The 20457-nt window shown below is 40.1% G+C and overlaps 1 protein-coding gene across 4 annotated transcripts in view; it reads left to right on the top strand.

Moving 5' to 3' along the window:
* Positions 1 to 19901, top strand: part of LOC140187812 (myeloperoxidase-like) — a 71366-nt gene extending 51465 nt beyond the window's left edge. For 2 of the 4 annotated variants that reach the window (XM_072243581.1, XM_072243583.1), the window contains 6 exons: positions 1120 to 1378; positions 6805 to 6975; positions 7176 to 7413; positions 13885 to 14090; positions 16240 to 16401; positions 19297 to 19901. In XM_072243581.1, coding sequence (XP_072099682.1) covers positions 1120 to 1378; positions 6805 to 6975; positions 7176 to 7413; positions 13885 to 14090; positions 16240 to 16401; positions 19297 to 19301 — 1041 coding nt within the window. In that variant the 3' untranslated portion in view covers positions 19302 to 19901. Of the gene's footprint in view, positions 1 to 1119; positions 1379 to 6804; positions 6976 to 7175; positions 7414 to 13884; positions 14091 to 14189; positions 14370 to 16239; positions 16402 to 19296 lie in introns of those variants that run through there. The other 2 variants (XR_011883158.1, XM_072243582.1) reach the window with 2 other exon arrangements.
* Positions 19902 to 20457: the final 556 nt, after the last annotated feature.

Raw genomic sequence — 20457 nt, 5'->3', positions numbered from 1 at the left:
GGCAGAGACATAGTTACAAAGTCATTTAAAACAGTGATACGTAGGAATTTCTTCTTGCAGAGGTTAGTGAATCATTGGAATCCATGGAGGACAGATCATTGTGAGTATTTAAGGGGAGGTAGATACATTTTTCTGAAGGATCAGTAAATTTGAGGGTGTTGGGTGGGGGGAGGGTTGCCCTAGGAGCCTGAGGGCCTATTCATGCTCCTGTTGTCTTTAACCTTTGAACCTTTGTCCTGCGTTTTTTTTTAAAGAAGGCCTTAAAAAATGAGAGCGAGCTGAGCTGGCAGAAGGTACTTCTGCAATCTGGAAATGAGACAGTTGAAAACACAATTTCCACTGATGAAGCCAAAGGAAGGGTTATGTACCAGAGACAGAGCATTGTAATGATTGATGGATTGTAAGACTGGAAAAGGTTATACTATATAGACAGTAGTTAGCAAAAACATAAAATATTTTAATCACAAAGTGAATCATTTTAAATTTATTAATTAACTCTGGGCCCAGGTGTCAAATTAAATCAATTAAAAGTGACATGTGTGGGAGCACTTGCGTTTGAGGACAGGGTGCAGGTAAGAGAATGCTTGAATGAGTGCGTTTAGAGACTGGAAGATGGGAGACAGATATAGAAATTAATCTGAAGAGCACCAGAATAGTTTAGGCCAGAGGTGATTTAAGCATGAAAGTTAGTTTTACCAGCTGAACAGCTGAGGCAGGGTCAGAGGTGAGCTGTAGGAAAAATAACCCACCCTTGCAGTTGACAGAATACAGAATCAGAAAGCCAGCTCAGGTCATTCAGACTACTAAACTTCCTGCAGACTAAATCAGGAAACTGGGCTGGAGAATGGAATCTCAACTTTCTGACTAATTCAAAGAAGAATGTTTGGTTTTAGCTGGAAAAAAAAACAAAACAGAAATGATTGAAAAATGAAGCTAGTAATGTTAGCCCCTACCCCAGCCCCTTATTGGTCCATGCTCACTAGAAAGGAGACTTGTTTCAGAATGACAATTCAAAACTGGAATAAAATAAATACTGGAAGAGAGTTAAGGATTATATATAAACGACTAAAACAATTTATTACAAGTGTTTACAATGTCTTTCTGCTTTTTCTATGATAGATTATAACCTACAGGGATTATATTCCTCTGGTAATTGGCAAGCATGCGACAGGGAAGTACCTTTCCCAATACCAAGGCGATGATGAATCTGCCGATCCCAGGGTTTCCAATGTTTTTGCCACAGCTGCCATGCGCTTTGGCCATGTCACCATCCAACCAGTTGTGAAACGTTACAATGAGAATTACCAGGAGGATCCAAGCTATCCCAGCAAGCTCCTGCACAACACTTTGTTCACTCCAAGGAATGTAATTAAGGAAGGTCTTTAACATTATTATTCCACATACAAATTATCAGTAGTCAATGTAACAATGTTTAAAATGTTACTGCATCTTTGTGTTTAGTGATTGTGTCAAAACGGGTTCACAGAACAATTTCTCAGTGAGAGCGTACAGTAGAACAGAACATAAACAGGCTCTTCCACACTTGATTTTAAGACCATAAACTATAGGAGCAGAATTAGCTCATTTGGCCCATTGAGTCTGCTCCACCGTTTTATGATGGCCGATCCATTTTTCCTCTCAGCCCCAATCTCCTGTCTTCCCCCATATCCCTTCATGCCCTGACCATGCCCTGACTAATCACGAACCTATCAGCCTCTGCCTTAACTATAAATACAGACTTGGCCTCAACAGCTGCCTGTGGCAATGACTTCCACAGATACACCACTCTCGTGCAGAGGAATTCCTCCTCATCTCCATTCTAAAAGGATGCCCCCCACTTCTGAATCTGTGTCCTCTGGTCTTAGACTCTCCCATCATCAGAAACATCCTATCCACACCCACTCTATCAAAGCCTTTCACCAGTCAATAGGTTTCAATTAAGTCACCCCTCATTCTTCTGAATTCTACTGAATACAGGCCCAGAGCCATCAAAAGCTCTTCATATGAAAAGCCATTCAATCCTGGAATAATTTTCATGTACCTCCTTTGAACCCTCTCCAGCTTCAGCACATCTTTTCTCAGAAAAGGGGCCCAAAACTGCTCACAATACTCCAAGTGAGGCCTCACCAGTGCTTCGTAAAGTATCAACATTACATCCCTGCTTTTATATTCTAGTCCTCTTGAAGTGAATGCTAACATCACAACTCCCTTCCTCATCAAAGACTCAACATGAAAATAACCTTCAGGGAATCCTGCACAAGGACTCCCAAGTCCCTTTATACTTCAGATTTTTTTTTGTATTTTCTCTCCATTTAGAAAATAGACTACACTGTCATTTTTTTCTAACAAAGTACATGACGATACACTTCCCAATACTGTATTCCATCTGCCATTTCTTTGCTCATTCTCTGAATCTGTCTAAGTCCTTCTGTAGCCTCTCTACTTCCTCAAAATTACCTGTCCCTTCACCAATCTTTGTATCATCTACAAACTTTGCAACAAAGCCATGAATTCCATCATCCAAATCATTGACATATAACATTAAAAAAATGGTCTCAACACAGACCCCTGTGGAACACCACTGGTTACCAGGAGCCAACCAGAAAAGTCTCCCTTTATTCCCATTCTTTGCCTCCTGCCAATCAACCACTGCTTTATCCATGTTAGCATCTTTCCTGTAATACCATGGGCTCATAGCTTGTTAAAGAGCCTCATGTGGCACATTGTCAAAGGCCTTCTGAATATCCATGTACTGTATATAATATCAGCCAATTCTTTTTTTGTCTATCCTGTTTGTTATTTCTTCAAAGAATTCCAACAGATATTTCAAGCAAGATTTTCTCTTGAGGAAACCATGCTGACTACCGTCTATTTTATCACATGCCTTCAAGTACCCTGAAACCACATCATTAACAATCGATTCCAACATCTTCCCAACCACTGAGGTCAGATTACTGGCTTAAAGTATCCTTTCTTCTGCCTCTCTCCCTTCTTGAAGAGTGGAATGACATTTGCCATTTTCCAGGCTTCCCAAACCATTCCAGAATCTAGTGTTTCTTGAAAACACATTACTAATGCCTCCTCAATCCCTTCAGATACCTCTTTCAGAACCCTGGGGTGAACACCATTTGATTCAGGTGACATATCTACCTTCAGACCTTTCAGTTTCCCAAAAGCCTTCTCCCTAGTAATGGTAACTTCACGCACTTCATGAACTCTGACACCTGGAATGTCCACCATACTGCAAGTGTCTTCCACAGTTAAGACTGATGAAAAATACTTATTCTGTTCATCTGCCATTTCCTTCTCCCCTATTACTCCATTACCAGCATCATTTTCCAGCAATACGATATCCACTCTTGCCACTCTTTTACACTTTATGTATCTCAAGAAACTTTTGGAATCCTCTTTAACATTATTGGCTTGCTTACTTTCGTATTCCATCTTTACCTTCTTCATGACTCTTTACTTGTCTTCTGTTGTGTTTTTTTAAAAAGCTTCCCAATCCTCTAACTTCCCTCAAGTTTTTTTTTACTCTATGCCCTCTCTTTGGCTTTTATGTTGGCTTTGACTTCTCCTGTTATCCACAGTTGTATTGTCTTGCCTTCAGAATACTTCTTCCTCTTTGGGATGTATATAGCCTGGGCTGGTGGGGGTGGGGATAGGGGTTGTTGCCTTGCTGCTGCTTCTGCATGGGAGGGGGAGCTGGGGGATGCTTTGGGGTACTAATATTTTAACTGTTGTTCATTCTTTGGGGCATGTTTATCCATGCTAGAATCTTTCCTGTAATACCATGGGCTCGTGGATGTTTACGAAGAAAAAGCATTTCAGGATGCATATTGTATTCATTTTTCTGACATTAAATGTAATGGTTGAAACCTTCCAAATTGCTTCCTGAAATTCCAACCATGCTGCTCTGCCGTTATCCCTGCCAAGGTTCTTTTCCAATCAATTCTGGCCAGTTCCTTTCTCATGTCTCTGTAATTCCCTTTACTCCACTGTAATACTGATACATCTGACTTCAGCTTCTTCTCAGTTGTCAGGGTGAATTTGATCATATTATGATCACTCAGCCCTGAGGTTTCTTATACCTTAAGCTCTCTAATCAATTCCAGTTCATTGCACAGCACCCAGTCCAGAATAGCTGAGCCCCTAAGTAGCCTCAACCATGAGGCATCTCATAAGCATTCCAGAAATTTCCCCTCTGGGGATCCAGCACCTTCCTGATTTTCCCAAGCTCTATGCATATTGAAATACCTCATGACTGTTGTAACATTGCCCTTTTGTCAAGCATTTTCTGTTCCCTATTGTAAGTTGCAGACCACATCCTTACTACTGTTTGGGAGTCTGTATACAACTCCCATCAGGATCTTTTTACCCTTGCAGTTCCTTGGTTCTGACCATAATGATTCTGCACCTTCTAACCCTATGTCACCTTTTTCTAATGATTTGATTTCATTTTTTTACTGACAGACCAATGCCGCCCCACTTTGCCTTCCTGCCTATCAACACAATGTGTATCTTTGGACATTAAGTTCCCAGTTGTAATCTTCTTTCAGCCATGATTCAGTGATGCCTACAACATCATGCCTGCCAATCTGTAACTGTGCGACAAGTTCACCTATCTTATTCCGTATACTGGGTGCGTTCTAGAGTAACACCTTCAGTCCTGATTTCACCCTTTTCGATTTTGTCTGCCTGTTACATTGCAGCTCATCCTGTTGGCTGTAATGTTACCCTATCATCAACCTCTCCTTGGCAGAAGTCTCGGTACACATCGCCTTTGTTTGTAAACCAACTACCTCATCCTCAGCACTATCACTCTGGCTCCCATTCCCCTGCCAAATCTTGTACCGAACGATCCCTCAAACCTGCAACCTTTGTTGAACAATGCAAACAACAGGAATTCTGCAGATGCTGGAAATTCAAGCAACACACGTCAAAGTTGCTGGTGAACGCAGCAGGCCAGGCAGCAACTTTGATGTGTGTTATCTTTATTGAACATATCCTTTATTCTACATTGTTTCTTATTATTCTTCCTTAAAAATATACAAAACCTCACATTTATCTGTACTAAACTTTATCTTCTAAATATAAGCTCATTCCATGATCTGGTCCATATCTGGTTTCAATCTGTCACTAAACTCTCTGCAGTTTGCGGTCTACTAAGTTTAGAAATTGTGGCTTATCATTCCAGTCCAGCTCATTACTAATGTTCATACAAAGGGAAGGCCCCAACACTGGTCCCTGGAAAATGCCTCCAGTCCAAAAACAACAATTATCAGGACCCTCTGTTCTCTGTTACTTTGCCAATATCTAACTATACTGTAAATGTCTCTTTTATTGGCTATATTTAAGAGGGAGTTAGATATGGCCCTTGTGGCTAAAGGGATCGGGGGTATGGAGAGAAGGCAGGTACAGGGTTCTGAGTTGGATGATCAGCCATGATCATACTGAATGGCGGTGCAGGCTCGAAGGGCCGAATGGCCTACTCCTGCACCTATTTTCTATGTCTATGTAATGATTTGTGCTCTGATTTTCCTGCTAAGCCTGTGATATGACTCCTTATCAAAAGCTTCTGAATATCAATGTACATTACCCACACTGTGTCCTCCTCATCAATTCTAAGTGTGACCTCATCAAATATTTCAACGAAATTGCCCGTAAGATACCCATGCTTGCTTGCCTTAACTAATCCATTTTCCTCCTGGTGACTATTAGTCCTGTCTAATCAATGATTCTTGAAGCTTTTCTACCCATGAGTTCAAATTGGTCAATCTGTAGTCCTTGAATCTTCCTTAGTCCCTTTACTTGAACAAGGAAGTATCACTTGCTATTCTGCAACCTTTGGCATCATTAGCTATCCAAAAGCCATCCAAAGATATGATTAGTGCCCCACGATTTCCTTAAAGTCCTGGAATACATCCCACTCTCTCCTGTTTAGGCTACCTTCTAAATCAGAAGTGAATTCAGATATCAGAGGTGCAAGGGGACTTGGAAATTCTCTTGCAGGATTCCCTAAAGGTTAACTTGCAGGTTGAGTCAGTGGTAAGAAAGGTAAATGCAATATTAGCATTCATTTCCAGATGACTAGTATATAAAAGCAAGGATGTAAAGCTGAGGCTTTATAAGTCATTGGTCAGACTGCACTTTTGCAGTTTTGGACTCTTATTTAAGAAAGGAATGTATTGAGGTGGTCCAAAAGAGGTTCATGAGAATAATTCCAGAAATGAAAGGGTTAACATATGAGGAGTGTTTGATGGCTCTGGGCCTGTGCACACTGAAGTTTAGAAGAATGAGGGGGGGATCTCATAAAACCTATCGAATATTGAAAGGCCCGGACGGAGTGGACGTGGAGGACATGTTTCTATTCTTGGGAAAGTCTAGGACTAGAAGACACAACTTCAGATTGGAAGAACAACCCTTAAAAACAGTGATGAAGAGGAATTTCTTTAGCCAGAAGGTGATGAATCTGTGGAATTCATTGCCACAGACAGCTGTAGAGGTCAAGTCTTTCAATATATCTAAAGTAGAGTTTGATAGCTTCTTAATTATTAAGGGTGTCAAAGGCAGGAGAATGGGACAGAAGTAAAACAAATCAGCCATGACTAAATGGTAGAGCAGCCACGATGGGCTGAATGGCCTAACACTGCTCCTATGTCTTATAGTCCTGTTGTGACTTAACTACATCATATTCAGACAGTTTTATGCTATTATATTTTAATGTAGCTGGTTCAAAACCCCTTTTTATTTAAATTTAAGCAGGAATTAAATACAAATAAAAATAACTGAGCTGTTATTTAGGAGGAATTGATCCAATCATGCGTGGGTTGTATGCTAGCCCAGCCAAGCTGCAGACCCAGACTGCAATGATGCCGGATGAGCTGAGGGAGAAGCTGGTTGTATCACAACATAAGATGAATCTGGACCTATCATCCATTAATATCCAACGTTCCAGGGACCATGGTCTTCAAGGTAATAGAAGATATTGATTTCAGTGAAAGGCCTGAGTTGTTAATTCAGCTCTTTCAATCCAACCTGTAGTTAGTTGCTTGTGACTTTACTACAACTCTATTAAATCTGTGACTTTGCATTCTATATTTGTTAAAATAGGTTCTGATTATCTTAACTCATGAACACAATGATTAACTTCCATTCCTCCACCCTGAATCCAGGTTACAATGCTTGGCGAAGGTTCTGTGGATTATCTGAACCGCATGATCTCTCTGCTCTTTCACTTATCCTCAAGAATAAGAAACTTGCATTTAATCTTCTCAAACTGTATGGAACACCAGAGAACATTGATGTGTGGGTTGGCGGAATCTCTGAACCCTTTGTGGAAGGTGGCAGAGTGGGACCATTGTTCGCCTGCTTGATAGGACAACAATACAAGAACCTCCGAGATGGAGACAGGTAACAGAAGCATTAAAACTTTCAATACAGTCCTTTTGTTGAAAACTAGATCACCAGAATCGAGCTGATCCAGGGACTAGCTGATCAGTTACAACTGTAATTCACCCACTTTACTTACAGTAAAGGATGACACATAACACTTCTTTGGTGGCCAACCCCATTGGTTAAATCAGTCACAGAGTCATACAACATAGAAATGGGCTCCTTAGCCCTCGTCGACCATGCCAAATCTTTTTACATATCCACACTCATCCTATGTGTTCACATTAGGATCTTATCTTTTTTAAAGTCAAAGCTATATAGCAGGGACACAGGTCTTTGGCCTAATCCATTTGTACCAACCAATGTACAAAAGATTCCAGATATAGTTCTGGTAGTTGAATGTAGAGGCAAATTGGTACTGACTTCTCAACAAGGCAGCCTCAGAACCTTTTGCAAGTTTCAAAGCTGTTGAAGGAATGGGAGCAATATTGGACTGCGTTGCTAGGATTCCTCACACAGTACGTGAACGTATGGGGAGTGTAGCTTACAGAGGTTGTGAGTCAATGAGCAAGTATCATCTGGTTTCTTTCCTGATCAAAAGATAAATTTGATGTATAAATATGCTTGATCGACTCCCGGCAGCCACTTTATTACGTTCACCTCAACACCTGCTTGTAAATGCAAATGTCTAATCAGCCAACCATGTAGCAGCAGCCCTGTTCATAGACGCGTGCAAACATGGTCAAGGTTCAGTTGTTGCCCGGACCAAGTATCCGAATGGGAAAGAAATGACTTTGTGACTAAGTGACTTTGGCACTAAGTGAATTTGACTGTGGAATAATGGTTGTTGCCAGACAGAGTGGTTTGAGTATCTTAGAAGCTACTGATTTCCTGGGATTTTCATGCACAACATTCTCTAGGGTTTACAGAGAATGGTGCGAGAAACAAAAAAAAAATCCAGTAGGTGGTGGTTCTGTTGGCAAAAATGCCTTGTTTATGAGTGAGGTCAGTAAAGAATAGCCTGACTGGTTCACACTGACTGGAAGGTGATTGCAATTCAAGTAACCATGCTTTACAACAGTGGGGTGCAAAAGAGCATTCCTGAATGCACAACACATCAAACCTTGCTGTGGATAGGCTACAGCAGCAGAGGATCATGAACGAACAGAAGTACACTCAGTGGCCATTTTATTTGATACCTCCTCTACCTAATAAAGTGGCCACTGAGTATATATTAGTGCTTGTATTTTCAACATAAGATTTTATCCCAGGGTTTCAATGAGAAAGTTTTGTCAACATTTCTTTTCTGTTTTGCAGAGGCACATTATTGTCACGATCTGGATTATTACAAACCAACTTCCTGACCAAGTCATCTCAATTTAAAGCATAATTATTGTTTGCTAGTCATGACAGTCTTCCCCAAATCACCCTGAAGACTCTAGGCTTTTTTTCCATTTCTATTTGTTACCCAAATCTATAATCTCCTGTTCGGCATCTCTGGCATCCTTTTGATTTTACTATAGAACAATTTCTTTCCACAGCTGTGCTCTGAGCTCTTAATTCCAATGATAGTTTAAAAACTGGCAGTGAACTGTAATTTGTTGTTTCATGTTACAGATCATTTGCTCTGTTTTATTCCTCTTTACTTTTAATAATTACATAATCTTTTCATGTTGGTGTGCACAAAAACATATTCAAATGTCAAATGCTCATACAAGACTTGATTTTCCGGTACTTTGTTCATTTGTACATTGTTTGAATTTCCTTTCTGTTAATAGAACACTGCCAGTCATGCAATCCTCCAGCAAAACTCCAGTAAAACTAGATTCTAGAACTTACCTTTTGACACCTGCACCATTTTATGCACCTTTTATAACATCAACATGGCTATCTACTAGCTTTCAGTTTTCTTCCCAAATCAACAAGAAGCATCTTAGATGGCCTAGAGCTATCTTGCCAACGGCACATCGTAAATCAATTCCTGGCTACTGCCTCACTAATTGACAAAGAAGCTTGCTCACTAAAACTTTGACTCTGTGGTTAAGAAAGCATACGGTGCATTGGCCTTCATCAATCGTGGGATTGAGTTTAGGAGCCAAGAGGTAATGTTGCAGCTATATAGAACCCTGGTCAGACCCCACTTGGAGTACTTTGCTCAGTTCTGGTCACCTCACTATAGGAAGGATATGGAAACCATAGAAAGGGTACAGAGGAGATTTACAAGGACGTTGCCTGGATTGAGGAGCATTCCTTATGAGAATAGGTTGAGTGAACTCGGCCTTTTCTCCTTGGAGTGATGGAAGATGAGAGGTGACCGAATAGAGGTGTATAAGATGATGAGAGGCATTGGTCATATGGATAGTCAGAGGCTTTTTCCCAGGGCCGAAACGGCTAAAACGAGAGGGCACAGTTTTAAGGTACTTGGAAGTAGGTACAGAGGAGATGTCAGCGGTAAATTTTTTACGCAGAGAGTGATGAGTGCATGGAATGGGCTGCCAGCGATGGTGGTGGAGGCAGATACGATAGGGTCTTTTAAGAGACTCCTGAACAGGTACATGGAGCTCAGAAAATTAGAGGGTTATGGGTAACCCTAGGTAATTTCCAAGGTAAGGACATGTTCGGCATAGCTTTGTGGGCTGAAGGGCCTGTATTGTGCTGTAGGTTTTCTATGTTTCTCTGTTTCTAACCTAATCCAATGATTTCAGTGGATTTGTGTAAGCTAGGCATCTACTCTTTATAATCTAAAAGAATTAGTTATGACCTCATTGAAGCATAGAGAAATTTCATAGTCAGTGTAGATATGGGGAGGATGTTTCCCCTGACCACATTCACAAAATAAGTCAGCTACCTTTGGGCTGAAACAAAGAGCATTAACCAGGACCCCTAGCAACTGGATCATGCACTCTTCTCCAAATTGCCATCAAGTAGGCAGTGCAGAAGCCTAATAACCCACACCTTAAGGTTCAACAACAGTTTCTTCCCCACTGACATCAGATTCCTGAAATGACCTGAAAAACCCAAACATTACTTTGGATTATTTTTCATTCTCCCTCTTTCCCAACTTGCGCTAATATTCTTCTGTTTAGTTTGTCATGTAGGTTAGATATAATTTACATTAATTTAAGGTCATGTTAATTATATATCTTGTTTGAAATGTGCTGTGCAGAAAATGCAAAAAATTAGTTTTTATGGTATTTATACTGTGTGTGTGCATGCCTATGACAAATAAAGAACTTGAAATCACTTTACTCAAAGGGTAGTGAATCTTTTGTATTCCTTACCTCAGGCTTATTTATCAATTGCATTCAAAACTGAGACCAGTAAATTTATAAATATGTAAAGGGTTTCTTCTTTTATGTTACTGCTGAGGCTTATCAAACTGGCTTCTTTGTTATGTTACTGCTGAGAAAGTTCTCTGTCTAGCAGCTTGTTTGGGTTATAAAGAGAATTGTATTCATTTGCTAACCAATTGGGATAGATGTTATTCTTTCTTGTCTGTCTGTCAGCCATTGTTTTTCGCGGGGCTTTGGGGCAGAAGGCGCGATGGGGACAGAGAGAGGAAAAGCGATGCTGTGACACTGGGCGGCAGGACCGACCCCGAGCGGGAGTCCGAGGTCCAGGGTCTTCGGCGAGGAGATGAGACAAAGACAGACTCATGTGGAGCGTCTGGTCGACCACCGTGGTCGGTCCCAGGCAGCGGGTCGAGGGGGTCGGAGGGGATCAAATGGTGGAAAGAAGACTCCGTTAATTGAGCTCCAACTGTTGTACACGAAGTGGTTGAACTTTGATGTTTGGCGCCATTTATTTTCCTTTTATATTTTATCTCTATTAATTACATAGTTCCAGTAAGATCTATAAAGTGTAATCATTTAATCACATATGGTGTATTGTCTGTTGTTTGGCGGGGTGGGATACATCACACAGCATCCACACAAACTTGATAACCCAGTTTGGCAAGGCCAAAGGCTGCTCCCTCTAGACAAAAGCGAGCTGAGCGAGCCTGAGGCTTACCAGGGGCTACAAATATTAGAAAAATCAAAGTATATGGGGAAAGGTCAGGAAAATATTGAGTTAGAAAGTCAGCTATGATCTTATTGAGAGATGGATCAGCCTCAGAAAGCTGAATGTTCTTCTCCTGTTCTCTTGTATCAGTTCATATCAGTTTAGTAGCTGACACTGAAATATATAAGAACTGACTTCCTACTTTATTGCTTCTGCTAAACTATTTCTTGCTGTCTGAACGTTCTTATACCTTGGTTTTCATTCTGAAACTTCCTAAGTTTCTTCTGAATTTGCAGACCTTTTGTCTTAGTATCATTTTGCTAGTGGTTTCAGTGGTGGTGGCATCCGTTAGTCTCGCGGGACCATGGATCTGCACTTGGAAAGTCTTCCTCTCCAGGGTGCAGGCCTGGGCAAGGTTGTATGGAAGACCGGCAGTTGCCCATGCAGCAAGCCTCCCCTCTCCATGCCACCGATGTTGTCCAAGGGAAGGGCAAGGGCCGATACAGCTTGGCACCTGTGTCGTCACAGGACTTGCCAGAACGAGGTGGTAAATGTGAGTTCTTTTTTAACATTTAAGAATAAATTGGACAGATACACGGATGGGAGGTGTATGGAGGGATATGGTCCGTGTGCAGGTCAGTGGGACTAGGCAGAAAATGGTTCGGCACAGCCAAGAAGGACCAAAAGACCTGTTTCTGTGAGGTAGTTTTGCTATGGTTTCTATGGTTTCTAACGAGGTTAAAGGCAACGTCGGACTGCCTTAGGAACTCCAGCTCAGGATTTGTCCTCAGGGTTTACTCCCGAAGCCTTTCCCACGAGTAGATAAGGCCACAAGGCAGCAGAGGTTTAAAATCAGAGTTTTCCCACTCTTAGATGGACTGCCTTCCCAGGCTGATGAGCTCCATCTACCCAAAGCACTGGTTTTAAGGCGCCAAGACCCGCCTTCACCCCTTCTTCTGTCAGTAAAAACAGTTCCGCCGGGCTTTGAGGCTAAGCCACACGAGAAGGCCAGGAGTTGGACTTGGTTGTCAGAGGCTATTTGAGGCGCATGCTGTGAGGAGCACTTTTAGGTAGTGGGAGCTGGTGCCCACTACCACACTTCGGCTTGACAACCTTTTGGTTTCTGTACAGTCCCTTTTACAATGTATTACAATACATTTTACAATGTATTTTCTTCAACAGTACAATACCACTCTTCAAGCATGCATATAGCATGAAAAAAATAGGAAAGATGTTGGTAAGACTGGCACCCTCGCCTCTATCACTGGCATTTCATCCTTCACCACAAACAATTTCCCATTATCATAAACACTGTCATTTTCAAACAGTCGCAGAGATTTGGCCCCTAGAATCAATATCCAGCTCCACCTGAGTCTCTATCTTAACTATCATTTGATACTCAAGTCACAAGCCTTGTGGTGTTTATGTTGCGACAGACCCTACAGAGGATGACAGAAATGTAAACAGAAACTTGTTAACCTGAGAAAAATGCCAGATCTCTTTCCATTCCTGGTCCCTTTCAAATCTGGAAGTTGCATACCACCAGCAATGAGGAGTTGCTCTAAACAATTACCAGCTAAATTTTATTCCTGATCACTCAGAAAGAGGTTCAAGCCTGGAGAGAAGCTTGGAGTCACCAATAGATATTTCATTGGTTTTCGAAGAAGCAGAATAAATGTACCTACAACAAAAAAAAATGGAGCATGCTGTAAATAGTCAGCAGGTCAAGGAACACGAATGGAGTTAGCTCTTCAGATTAATGACTTTTCATCATGATACATTAATTATGAAACACTGATTTATTTTATGGTGAAGAAACTTTGACCTGAAACATTATCTGCGTCTTTCTCCACAGATGCTGCCCGTTCTGTTGAGTCTTTCAATCATTTTACTATTTTTATTTCAGATTTCCATTATTTGCAGTTCTTTTGACTTTCTATGTCCACATTGATTCTATTTCAGTCCTATCTGACAGCTGGAGCACGTGAAGTGACTCGAGGATTTTTTCCTCCCATCGTCCCATCCCTTCAGTCGTAGGTAGTTGGAAGACCATCCATCATGAAGCCTACACCCAGTTTCAATTAAGTTAGATGTTGCCCCCCAGCTTCCTGAAAATTTGTAGCATGATGACTGGACATTTTGGAATATTTTAACCATAAGATGTTCTATCATCATGTCTACACACAATATATTTATTCCTCCTCCATAGATACCTGTTGTGTCCCTGCACCAGATGCCTTTGAGAGAACAGTGAGGACCAGTTCTTAATGTCCATCAGTAGAGAAAGAATTTGAAATTTTCCCTGGTTTCTCAATAATGTCTCTAAAGTTTTATTTATATGAATATTATTGTTCGGTTCTGTTACATAAGCAGACACAGTAGACAAGATTCCAAGCAAACAGAAATCAGATTTGTTGGAATTCCATAAGTTGGTCTAAATATTCTCACCCTTCCTAATGTTCCTTCCCCTATTTCTTTGTGTTTCAGATTCTGGTGGGAAAATGAAGGAGTTTTTACTGCTAACCAACGGCAGGCTCTTCAACATGTCTCATTATCTGCCTCCATCTGCGATAATACCGGCATTGAGAGACTTCCAAGGGATGTATTTGCATTCAGACCAAATCCAAAAGCATATGATAGATGCAGTCGCATACCACGGATAGATCTGAGTGCCTGGAAAGAAAGGTTTAACGGTATGGCCCTATTAAGCCTTCACTTAGTTTAGATGTTTGGATTTATTGGGTTGGACTCATGTTCACCCTGATTTACGATCGCATGTGCACTGTGCCTAGGACTTGCTGAACGATTTGGAGCGATTATTCTGTCAGTCCGTTGAGCCACTGGAGTGCAATGGCAGGCCCAATGCTGTGTTGGCTCATGTACTTCACACAGATTCCTGGACAGGTCAGATCTTAAGGCATTGACTTAAATGGGGATTGTAGGAAAAAAATACTACAAGGTAGAAGGGGAAAGTAAGTTACTTTACTTGACTTGATTAACATTTTAAACATACCTTATTTTAAATTAACTATATCAATGTTAATAATTCTTAACAAGCTGTAAGTGTCATAGATATATGAAATTGCTAAAATTTCTAATAGCTCTTACAGAAGGCAAGGCACACCACCAGCATTATATTCTCTCAATGACAGGACTTTCTCAATATATTTTTCAAGGCCTATCTATTGTCTGGTCCATAACACTAGACTCCAGTGTGCAGAAGACCAATATGATGGGCCTTCTACACCAGCCCAGTGTATATGCAGTTGTGTAGTGACCATAAGCAGCAATTCCAAACAGGAAGTCGAAGTAAACAAAGTCATTTTTGCCCAAAAACTAAACAAATGATTGTATCTGCTAAAATATTTGACTATTAACTTTGAAGTAAATTATCATTCATACCTCTTGATTATCACCAATTTTGAAAGCACTACCATTGACTTAGCTTTAAAATTGTTTCCCTAATTATCCTCTTATTTTTGCTGTAAATACCCCTTTTAAGCTATCTCTATGAACACGTGTTTGCTTATCCATCCAATTATTTATTTTGATAATCTTCTGCACTTTGTTGAGCTTATTTGTTCAATTTCAATATTTACACACCTCTCCGAAGCCTTATTTCTTACATTTAAAATACCCTATGCATTCTAGATCACTTCCAAGAAAATGAATTGATTGATATTTAACTTATGTGTTTCAAATACCATCAAATAAACACTGGAAAACTCAGTTAAATTATTCAGATTCAAGGATGTTGTCCAGAACTTTGACATTTTAAACTACTTTATAAAATCTCTATTCCATTTGACTTTAATTCTGTTCCTCTTTCACTCGACATGTAAAGATCCTTTCAAGTCTAAGGTTATTCGTTCAAGGGCCACAAGACAATTTTACTTGTTTGCTTTTTCATCACTTTGACTCCTTAGGGGTTATAGATATCTACTCTATGCCCTGTGTTCTGAAGTCACTGATGAGGTCTTTGTCCTGACTCTGAGTCACCCTCCCACTCAGTCTGTGGCGCAGCAAATATCTGATCAAGTGAGTGGGAGGTGTGACTGGGAGATGGTGAACTGCTTCAGCCATCTATGCTGAATGCTAAATATTGTATGTTCTTAGTGAAGGGCCTTGAGATTCTGAGTACTATCCGAAATGTTCCTTCTCCTTTTTAGTCATGGGCCAAAACAATGTCACACTCATTCAAGGAAGATATGGGAACACATTTAAATCATTTCTTCCATCTACTTCATAATCTTTGCTATATTAGAACTTGAGCAACCAAACAATACAACATGTGAGAATCAGTCACTGACCTAAGTGTCAGGGGTGTTGAGCATGTAGAAGACACAAACATGGCCTGCCAATTGATTTGGAGGACTTTGCAGTATTGGTAATATTTTTCAAGTGCTTTGAAGCACCTACTGTGGTTTACCTATGTCTCAGAAGGATGGAGGACTGCAGAGATAGCAGCTGCTGAGCAGGTCATGACCCTTTTATTATGTCAGAAGCACTAACCTTCACACACATTTTTTTCTCAAATAGTTATAGGTTGTACTGGGGCACTGAACACTGAAATTTGTCATCAATGTCTGCCTTTCTTCTCTTTGAACTGACAGTCACTTAATCCCATGTTTCAGAATTACTACCTAGACTGCAAGAGTCAACTATTTTATTTCAGTAAGTCTTAAAGATGGTTAAAGAAATGAGCTACTGGTTACTCATGGTTGCATTTGTCCAATATGACACTATGAGGACACAGCTTACAATTTGACAAAAGTTTGCTCAAATATTCCCTGTAATTCTAAAACTCCCTTTAATGGCAGTTTCTGTTCCTTTTCCTTATAGAAACCTCCTGTGGACCCATCCCTCTGGTCTGTCATGCCTTTTTTGCAGTCTGTGGATCATTGGTCAGATACACCTGCCGTTCTGGATTCAGGCTGGTAGGAGAGGACACAATAAAATGCCTGAGAAATGGACTCTGGAGTTCCACACCACCTACTTGTACGAGTAAGAACCAAAATCCAATGGGGAAGAAAACACATTTGAACAATGATTTTACTTTTTAGTTAAATGTAAACTGTCCATAGATTTTCCTAAATCGTATGCACACTTTGAAGCTAATAATGAAATGAGCTAGAGCAAGATTTTGCTGATTTATATTTTATCATTTTAATTAGTATTGAATGAAGTGAGAAATGTAGTGGCTCCACCAATCAATAATCAGCAGATTAATTCTCGTATAATAAAATATGTCAAGGCATATAGGTTTTTGGAAAATTCTTCATGCATTGCTCAGTCACAGATATAGAGCTAGTTAAAAGGGAAAGACTAGAAAATGGAATTAGTTTAAGGATGGAAGTCCAAAGTGTTCAGCAAAATATTGACCTTATGGACCTTGCTTTTAATAGTACACCCAAAAACTATTCCAGTTTCATTTATTTTAAAATTTGTAATTTTTTAAACCACAGGAGCTTGTATTAATAGAGATTTCAAACTTGTTCAGATGTTCACAGGATATGGAAAAGGCTGTTATTTATTGTCTATCCCTATGCACCATGACCGAGTATGCAGTTAAGAGTCAAACACATTGGTGGGTCTTGACTTGCATGTAGACAGATGGAATAAGCATGGCAGGATTTCTTCCTTGAAGAGCATTATAGAACCAGATGTGTTTCTGCAACAAAATGTTAGTTTCACAAATAATATTTCTGTTTTTTAATTCTAGATTTATTTAATTACTTACATTTAAATTTCATGGCCTCCTTGGTGAGAAAAAACTTGTGTCTCTAAATCAGTATCCAAAGCTCGGCATACAAGCCCACAGCAGCCATTATACCACTATACTCCCCTGTTAGAATATGTCAAAACCAAATTAACTAGTGTATTGGTGTACAGAGAACACCAATCTAAAACAGATTCTATTCACACACCTACACAAGATTAACTTTCCATTCAGGAATGCAAGTTTGATTCGTATTCTCTGATTTACAGTGTATTACTTTTTATTCATTTTTTCAAAGATTCATTTTATTATCAAAGTATATTTGCATAATACAGCTCTGAAATACTTAGCTGCCTATTGCCCATTACACCGTTGGTGTTTAGGACAGCAATGAAGGTCCTCCATCTCTAGCTAGGTTCAGGTCTTCTTTCACCATACCATAGCTTCCTCTTGGTTTTCACTTCTGTCAAACATTCAAGTGCCAGATGGGGACTCAGGAATACCATCACACTCTGATGCAGAAGGATTCTTCTTTGTTGTTTCCATAACAGTCTAGTTTTACCAGTCAGATTTGTCAGCACTGAGCTTAACCCCCAAACTTGGAGGACCAGTGGATCACTCTTAGTCTGACCTCTACCCTTTGGCCTGTTTGCCATGGTGACCTTACCAAGAGCCAAAGCACAAAACCCTGACTCAAGCCCACAGAGCTCTCCAGGTTATTGAGGCGTACAAGCTTCCACCTATGCTCTGTCTACCAGAAAAAGTGGGATCTTCCACTTCCTAATTTTAATTTTTAATTTTAATTCCACTTCCAATTTCCATTCCAACATGTCAGTCCAGGCCTCCTCTACTGTCACAATAAGGCCATACTCAGATTGGAGGAGCAACGCCTTATATTTCATCTGGGTAGTCTCCAACCTGATGGCATGAACATTAATTTCTTGAATTTCCAGCAGTACACCCCCCAAATCATTCCCCTTTCTCATTTCCCTCTCTCACCTCATCTCCTTACCTGCGCATCATCTCCCTCTGGTGCTCCTCACCCTTTTCTTTCTTCCATGACCTTCTGTCCTTTCCTATCAGATTCCCCCATCTCTAGCCTTGCATCTCTTTCACCAATCAATTTCCCATCTCTTTACAGTACTTCACCCCCTCCCTCCCCCACCCTCAGTTCCACCTATCACCTCGTGTTTCTTCCTCGTCTCCTCCCACCTTCTAACTCTGATTCCTCATCTTCTTTTATCCCATCCTCATGAAGTGCCTTGGCCTGAAACGTCGACTATACTCTTTTTCATTGATGTTGCCTGGCCTGCTGAGTTCTTCTAGCATTTTGTGCACGTTGCTTGGATTTCTAGCATCTGCAGAATTTCTCTTGTTTGTATTTATTACTATCACTGTTAATATACACAGCATTCTATAAAATATTCTCTTATATCTTGATTTAACAAGTTGTTTCTTTAGTATGTACCAAATTTGAAGGGCATAGACTATGACATATTAAAAATAATTTACAGAACTGCCTGGAAGTTTAGATAAGGTTACAGAGGAAGGTGAATGTGAACCTAAGTCAGCAGAATTGGAAAAGATTATAGATTTTGTCAATGGTTTAGAAGAAGGTCTTTGGGCTGCAATCTAAGGTCAAATGTTTTCAGCTGGTGGAAATGTAATAAGGGCGATGGACTCTGGATTAAAGCCGAGGATTTCTGGATGGATGTGATGTGTAAGCACAGCTACTGCTTGCTGTCTGTGGAGGTGCAGGAAAGGTGTTTATTAAGAAAGACATCCCACGTTCTCTCTGTAAAAGGTTGATCATTAGCAATGTCATGAGTTCAAAATCCTTTGATTCCAGCTCTAGTATTTTATGTTCATTTGAACCAGCAATGTCAGTAACACTGACTAGGTGGTCATCATTATCTACCATAGCTGCTTGGACTGAATTTTTCGTCTTTTGAGAACCACAACCATCCATAATGTTCTGTTGATCTCCCAACTATAGTCATGATTTTCCTTCAGTAGTATTGAAGAGACTAGCCAAGCCAGGGTGATATATAATTATGTTGATCCCAAGGCATTGATTTTAGCTTTATCAAGCATGTCACTAACTGTAGTTGGATGTTCCTTGTAATCTCACTTCATGAAAAGGTCTAAAATCAGAGATTCTGTTCTGTTTCTTCCACCAGCCTGATTCCAAACAACTCTGCAGAATACCTTCTCTGATGTACCACTGCAGAATATCTTCTCTGAAGCTGGCTTTATCCTACAGGAAATTAATTCATCCAACCTTCATGATCACCAAGAACACTGTTCAAAAAAAGAAGTATTTTGTGTTTGTTCAGACATCAAAGAGTACCACGGAGGAGGAGTTGGAGCTCGTGTACAATTAACTTCTACAGAATCAGAAATACAATGTTTTTAGTTGTTTGTATATGGATAATGTATCAAATCAATCTGCCTAGCATTAACACCTTTCTAATTAAAAGATGAAGTCTGTTCACCTGCCTCCTGCTTCTTCAATCAATGAAACTCCTATTTCACCTGTGAGAACTAGCTGGGTGGGATTTGTGTACTTCACTTACCTTCATCACAAGTTCAACTGAATATTATCTGTTGTTGTCTAATGTACATGAACATATTTTGTATTCTATAGATTAAACTCTTGTTATTCTGTGTCAATAATGTTCTAAACTAATGCTTTGCCTTTCTAACTACGAAATGAGATTTAGTGCTGACTATCTTTGCCTTTAGAAGCTGAAAAATAAAGTTAACTGTATAGTGCTGAATTATGTATGACCTGAGTGAAATGTTATTTCTAGCAGAGATTACTTTTTGCTCCTTCTGATAGATAAAGCAGCTTACTCCCTCACATCCCTTTCGATAGTTCACAAAATTTAAGATGCCACACCTGACAATTTCCTGAGAAGACCTGAAGGGGAATTTGACATCTTGTAAATAGCAAAGGCTATGATGAAATTCTGTTCGCCTCAGTGGAAATGTTGACATGATATTTAAGATAAAAAACTTCCTCAATGGAAGTCAAAACCATTGCTTATGTTTCTAAAGAAGTGTGCTATATAGATTGTGAAAGATACTTTTATTGTCTTGGATTTAATGCTGAAATCTTTTCAAATTTAGTACCAATTTTTGGAAGATACCTGGGTGTGTCACTGCATGAATGGAATTTTAATTTTATTTAATACTAACATACAAGTTCCACAAAAGCAGATCATCCCACAATTGCAGCAACACACATCAAAGTTGCTGGTGAACGCAGCAGGCCAGGCAGCATCTCTCGGAAGAGGTACAGTTGACATTTCGGGCTGAGACCCTTCGTCAGGACTAAC

This window comes from Mobula birostris, chromosome 25 (genome assembly GCF_030028105.1).
Source record: "Mobula birostris isolate sMobBir1 chromosome 25, sMobBir1.hap1, whole genome shotgun sequence".
Taxonomy (NCBI): Eukaryota; Metazoa; Chordata; class Chondrichthyes; order Myliobatiformes; family Myliobatidae; genus Mobula; species Mobula birostris.
The sequence above is the reverse complement of the archived record's forward strand: the minus strand, read 5'-3'. Positions and strand labels throughout refer to the sequence as shown.